General features: G+C 36.7%; 1 protein-coding gene across 2 annotated transcripts; it reads left to right on the top strand.

The window, feature by feature from the left end:
• Positions 1-1,294: 1,294 nt before the first annotated feature.
• On the top strand, positions 1,295-6,550 carry LOC141845611 (hexosyltransferase GAUT11-like). 2 transcript variants are annotated; one of them, XM_074733672.1, is made up of 2 exons: positions 1,295-1,958; positions 4,837-6,550. In XM_074733672.1, exons 1-2 carry the CDS (start codon positions 1,815-1,817, stop codon positions 6,259-6,261), a joined length of 1,569 nt encoding a protein of 522 aa, XP_074589773.1. In that variant the 5' UTR covers positions 1,295-1,814; the 3' UTR covers positions 6,262-6,550. The 2 variants fall into 2 exon arrangements, with proteins under 2 accessions (XP_074589773.1, XP_074589772.1); XM_074733671.1 differs by having other exon boundaries at positions 1,295-1,964.
• Positions 6,551-6,804: the final 254 nt, after the last annotated feature.

The raw sequence follows: 6,804 nt of genomic DNA, 5'->3' as shown, positions 1-6,804 counted from the left end.
GAGGACCAAGGATCGCGTGGAGTCTGTGCCTAACAAATTGTGTGAGTTATGTCAACTTCATGAAGAAACCAACCACCACTTATTTTTTGAATGCCTTAAGGTTTGTGAGGTATGGGGCAAGGTCAAGCATTGACTTGGTATTGGACAAAATTTTACTTCTTTTGACGAGATGCAGCAGGTTCTTGGAAGATATTATAAGAATAGACGACGAAAAACTAAGGCGTGCTACCTCGGCATCTCTAGCTTGATATACTATATATGAGAGGCACGAAATCGAAGGTGTTATCAAGGCATTATCCTGGATTTTGATTGGATTTTTTGCAAGGTGCAGGTCCATGTGTATCAGTTTGCATGTAGATCTCAAGTCATAGTAGTATCCAAGATGTCGGTGGCTCTGTTCCTGAGATGAGATTGATTTTGTGGTCTATGACGCTTTGTATGACTTGTAGGGCATGTAAGTGTTGTGATGTGGGGACATGTGAGGCTATGGTGTCTTGGTGTTGGTGGGGTCATGAGTTTGATGCAGTTTCTTATGTGATGGGTCATATGTGTGTGTCTAACGGCTAGAGCTGTCTAGACTATGATGCTGATCTTTTGATTGTACATTTAAGAGGTCTAACCTCTTTTATTTTATTTATATATGAACCATTTAAAAAAAAAGATAAAAAAACTAAGATTATTATTGAGGTTGGAAAATAATAAAAGAAAGGAGAAGAAAGATAAGTTGTTGGCCTGAGAAAGAAAAAATATTATTATTAAAAAAGAGTAGAAAAAATAACTAAACTACGTGCATGCGAAAAATGTATTTTTTTATAATTTTTTAATTTATTTTAAATTGATTTACTTAATTTATTAAATTTAATTCGATCATAATTTAATTAAATCAATCTAGATTAACATATTCTTTTTCTTTGTACAATTTAATTCAACTCCAATTCAATTTTAAATCAACACTTCATTTAGTGCTGATGATTTAATTTATTTATTTTAATATTTAATAAATTTTATATGTATAATAATAATTTAGAAAATTAAAGTGAACTATAATATTCCAAGACTGATCTAACGTGGCTCTGTCCCTGGCGATTGATACATTCAAGTGAAAAAGTAGGTTCACCAAATCAGAACCATAATGGAAAATAAAAAAATAAAAAAATAAAAGTCAATTTGGAAATATTTTGATTATTTTTTTATAAAAAATATCTGATGAACTACTCATCAATCGCTATCATCGTCGTATCTTTGGTATATGTATTTATTTCATTGCAAACGGAAGCCATTGAGGCTCCCCAAATCCCTAACGCACGCACCTGAAATTTTAGGTATTCGTCTAACGGATCGGCGAAAAAACCAATCATTGAGACCAGGCTAAAACCCCCTTTTTGGGGCAGCTGGAATCATCATCGCTCCCGATGCTCTGGGTCTCAGACTTCGTACGCTTCCGATCCCATCGGGCTTGATAATCTTGATCTGAGTACTGGAGGAATGAATACGGATCGTCCTCCAAGTTCGGGGTTTTGAGGCACTGGATCTTCATATTTGATTTCGCCTTTGATCATCGCCCCCTCGAGATCTGGTTGGAGCAGTCGAGTTTGATCGGCTCGAAGGAGTGGCGAATGAGGCAAAGGCCGGTTTTTACGCGTTTGGGACTTCATTTTCTGGTTCCAGTTTGCGGTCTTAATCCCGCTGGGGATTAGACTTGATCCGGCGCTTCCTTCTGTTCTGATTCCAGCTTCTGCTGAAAGGAGTAATTTTGTTCGTTTTGTTTTCAAAATTTTTCCTACTGTTGCTTGTATTGATTGAATCGGGTGGACATGCGGCGGAGGGCGCCCGAGTATCGGCGCCCATCCAGGAGGCGTCTCTCGTACTGGATCTGCTTGTTCCTTGGAATATCTATCGCAGCAGGTTTAGTTCTCTTCTTCTTTCAACATCATCACGAGGATGGATTTGAACCGCATGTAAGGGTGTGTAGTTCTCTTTGATTTCTATATGTACTATTTTATCATGATTCACTTTTGTGTCGCTCAACCTGATTTTGTTAGTTGTGATTCATAGGGAATTAGTTTCTTTTTGTTCGTTACATCTTCAACCTAGGGGATGAACCCATCAAATTTCTAGGACGACCGAAATGAAGCCATTATAATGGCCCCTTTGTTATTATTTTCTTTCCTTTCCGTGAAGCGCATATGTAGCAATATCATACATTTGAAAGAACTGACGTGGTTACAAGATTGAGTATCAAGGAAAAACTGTGCTTCTCTGCAGAAATTACAAAGCAAATTGTGATTTTCATCACTAAGTAAGCAAGATAAGGCACCTGAAATTGAAATGTCAATTAGAGGGATAGTGAATCTGTGAATGTTGCTGACGACAATAACCGATGAAGGTGAGATGTCTAGAAGTCCAATACGTATTGAAGGATTCCTTCAGAAAGATTGCTAGTTTGAGATTTGAGAGGCTGACAAGATTCCTGTTCTTAACTTATTGGCTATATTTAAAGCTGACCTCTAGCTCTTAGTTACTTGAGTATTTGGTTATTCATACTCAGCACTTAACTTGTTAGGAAATGACTAGGGATTGTTTAACATCCTCCTTATGATCAAGCTGGACTAATCTGAACAGTGGACCGGGGTGCCTGAGATTTCAAGCTAAAAGACCCACAACTTATCATTAACGTATCAATAATTCAATGGATGATCAAGATTTAAGATAGGGTACTGTGAATATAATAATATTTGGGACAAGATTTTATATAAATTGATGACCCCTTAAGATTAATGCTTGGATCAAAAGGCTTAAACTGTTGTGAGATTATCTGGTGGTTTTAGAAAAACTATAGAACATTTTCCCCTACTATAAGCCTTATGGTAGAGGATTCTAAATAGTTAGTATGCCTCCAAATGCATCAGAAGTTTCTAATAGACTTTTTTTTTTACCATAATAATTAATTATTAATTGTTCAGTAGTGAATTAATAAACTATTTAGTCAATGTCAATGCTAAAAGTTTTGTCCAGGGATCAGGATACATAAGCTTCCTCCTTTATTGAAAGGTCAATGTGGATGATACCTACAGATCCCTATATTGTGCATTTTGGATATTTTAGCCACTGAAACAACAGTTAATCTTTTTTAGAGTTGATTCAGAGCATACATATACTAAGAGATCCAGCTATGGACAACAAAAACCTTATTCTATGGATACTTTTCAAATACAATAAAGTTACCTTGGTAAATCAGGTGTGTATCAGATTTTTCAGGTATGTTGCACGTGTTGATGAGGTTATTTATTGCTAGACAAATCACAATAGTAATATACACTAAACAGTAAAGCTTAGGTGATTTGACATATCATCTTAATGCTGCATCTAACTGCAGTATACATCTTTCTTGTTTTTCCTGTCCAATATGAAAAATCTTTTGCCTAATTTTGTTTTTCCCTTGATGTTGGACGTGTATATGTAGGTTCTAGTTCCATATTTTAAGTTTTTTCCTGCATTTGGGTCTTCAGGCGGTGTCATGATTTTTGTTATGTCTTCAATCTCTCACATGGCAGTCACACTCTGCCATTGTTCCTAGCATTCTAGAGTGATGGTACTCTGAATACAATAGAAAGATCTCAATAGATGATCATAATGAGAATGCTGATTAAACATTCTTTGGGATAGATTTGAATATGGTATATAGAAACTAAAAAAAAATCCATAGCCATAGTATTTATTCTAGCACAAAAAAAGAGGTATCTTTTCCTAGGTCCCAATTTTAGCCTGCAAACATTGCATGATTTTAATTTCTTAGTACAACTATGAATCAACTGCTAGGTCACTGGCGGACCAACTTGCACCAGGAAGCAGTTTGAGGGAGAACAATATATGTAAAATTTTCTATAATTTAACACTAGAATTTTAGACCCTGTGATTGAAACAGAATGAGAAAATATATTAATAAAATCATTTGGAGTCGATTAAGCGAAGAATTTTATTTGGATAGAATGGCAAGAAGTCAAATATGTGCAAATTTAAGTTTGGAAATATGCATAGGTGGTTTGGAAATTGGCAATTTAAGTTTTACATATGTAATCGAAATAAATTCATTAGGAAAGAGGTTGACAGTAGAAAGCAGAAGGGTGAGTGAGTTTAAGTTGGAGAGGAGCAAGGATGGTTTAAGCATTTTAGGTAGTAAAAAATATGACTTTTCGCTCATTGGATGCCAACGTTAATCTTCTCTCAAAACTTGTATCTTATTTGAGCAAATTGTATGATTAGCCTCACACTGGAAGTATAATTAAATTAGTTTGAACTAGTTGAATTATGCAATTCAGTTATCCAAGCTGTTTTTTTTTACTATATTCCTTCCATTAATGCAAATTTGATGACAGTTTTGTGAGCTATACTTGTTTCTTTTGTTTTTTTTTTTTAATCACCTTGCAGCTATTTTGTTGACATGTATAATTAAATTAGATGTTGAACTAGTTGAATTATGCAATTCAGTTATTACAAGCTGTTTTTTTTACTATCAACTTCCTTCCATTAATGTGTTTTGTACAAATTTGATTAGCACAGTTTTGTGAGCTATACTTGTTTATTTTGTTTTTTTTTCATCTAGAATTGCCTAGTCTAGAAAACAGTTGTGCAATTTTCTTAGTATCTCTATTCCAACTGGTGTCCCCCTAAACATCTGGCCATTAATTTGTTCAACTCAGAATTTGATACAAATATTCTTGAATATGTCTCTATCTATTGTAGTAAAAAATGGTTTGCTTCACCCCTATCAATATTCATAGAAGTTTTTTGTTAGGCTTCTCAGAGTTTCCTTTCATTTTTTTTTCCGTTTCTCAGGAGAAGATTGTAGCAGATAAGGAGATCCACCATGAAACTCTTAATCTCTCCCAGGAACTTTTTAGTGTTACTTCGTTTGCCAGACAACTTGCTGATCAGATGACACTAGCCAAGGCCTATGTAATCATTGCCAAGGAGCATAATAATCTTCAACTTGCTTGGGAGTTGAGCTTGCAGATAAGAAATGGTCAGCGGTTGCTCTCTCAAGCTGCTGAGAGAGGGAAAGCAATAAGCTTAGAAGAAGCTAATCCGATAATTAGTCAGCTAGCACAACTTATATACAATGCTCAAGATTACCATTATGACATCAGCACTATAATAACAACATTAAAGAGCCATATACATGCCCTTGAAGAACGCGTACATGCGGCAACCATGCAGAGTGCAGAGTTTGGTCAATTAGCTGCAGAGTCCATACCCAAAAGTCTACATTGTTTTAACATAAAACTCACAGAAGAGTGGTTTAGAAATTCATCTATTAGAAAATCATCGGAAGATGGCAAGAACCTGCCTCGACTTGTTGACAACAATCTCTACCATTTCTGTCTATTCTCTGATAATGTGTTGGCTACTTCAGTCGTTGTGAATTCCACAGTTTCAAATGCTGAACATCCCCATCAGTTTGTATTTCATGTAGTCACAGATGAAGTCAATTACAGGGCCATGACTACTTGGTTTTTGAGGAATGATTTCAGAGGATGTACAGTTGAAGTCCGAAGCACAAAAGAGTTGGTTTGGTTGAATACTTCTCCGTCTCCATTTATCGAACAGCTAATCCATGCAGAATATCAGACTGGGGAAACAACATTACAGGATCCTAATTCTGCTTCTTTGCTGAATCACTTGCGATTCTACATCCCACAGATATTGCCTCAGTTGGAGAAGGTGGTGTTTCTCGATGATGATGTTGTGGTACAAAAGGATCTAACCCCTTTGTTCTCAGTAGAATTACATGAGAATGTTATCGGAGCAGTGGAGACTTGTCTCGAAGCATACCATCGGTTCTACAAGTATCTTAATTTTTCCAATTCCATCATCAGCTCAAAATTCGATCCACAAGCATGTGGGTGGGCTTTCGGCATGAATATATTCGACCTCATAGCATGGAGGAAGGCCAATGTTACTGCAAAATATCACTATTGGCAGGATCAGAATGTGGACCATATGCTCTGGAAGAAGGGGACTCTAGCTCCTGGTCTTCTGGCATTTTACGGGTTGATCGAACCCCTCGATCGCAGATGGCATGTACTCGGGTTGGGATACGATTGGGAAATCGATGATAGGTTGATTCACAGTGCTGCTGTCGTACACTTCAACGGGAACATGAAGCCCTGGCTTAAACTAGCTATCAGCAAATATAAGCATTTGTGGGAACAATACATAGACTTCTCGCATCCATCGATTAGAGATTGTATAATGCACTAAGCCTCTGGGTTTCTTTCTCATATTTCTTATAGTATTCTCGTGCACATTGATCAATTCTTATCATTCGAGGCAAGAGACCTGATAGCAGGAAGGGCCACCAGCATCATACAGTGTGGAAATTCAAACATTCATTTTACAAGATGTAATACTTTATTCATTTTTGGATTGTGTTTTTTTTATAAACTCAACTCAGAACATGGCCAGTGTAATACATATTGTACAACAGTTGTCTGGGAATCTACAGGACTCGATCGAGCCAGAGGTATCATGCGGTTCCACTCTTGAATGAGATTATGCTTCATTTTCATTTGCATCAGGTTTGCTTTTGCTTTTGCTTTTGCTTTTGCTTTTGTTGAATCATTGCCTGCTCTGCCTGAATATTGAATAATATTTCTTCCGGCTGGATGCCGTGGACGGTCAATCCATCAGTTAATAATATATCACCTCAATCTTCGTTAAGTCCACCGAGAAGGACTTGAGGAAGAAAAGAACTGAACGAACGGATTAGTTGGGCGTTGGGATCTCGGCGGAACCACTCCGACG

The sequence above is a fragment of the Curcuma longa genome, chromosome 14 (assembly GCF_044706935.1).
Source record: "Curcuma longa cultivar G26 ecotype Majalengka, Jawa Barat chromosome 14, ITB_CL_G26_1.1, whole genome shotgun sequence".
NCBI classification, from domain to species: domain Eukaryota; kingdom Viridiplantae; phylum Streptophyta; class Magnoliopsida; order Zingiberales; family Zingiberaceae; genus Curcuma; species Curcuma longa.
The sequence above is the reverse complement of the archived record's forward strand: the minus strand, read 5'-3'. Positions and strand labels throughout refer to the sequence as shown.

Coding starts and splice junctions, on each gene's coding strand:
- LOC141845611 (XM_074733671.1), top strand. CDS start 1,815: ATGCGGCGGAGGGCGCCCGAGTATCGGCGCCCATCCAGGAGGCGTCTC. Junction 1,965..4,836: donor GATTTGAACCGCATGTAAGG/GTGTGTAGTTCT, acceptor TCCGTTTCTCAG/GAGAAGATTGTAGCAGATAA.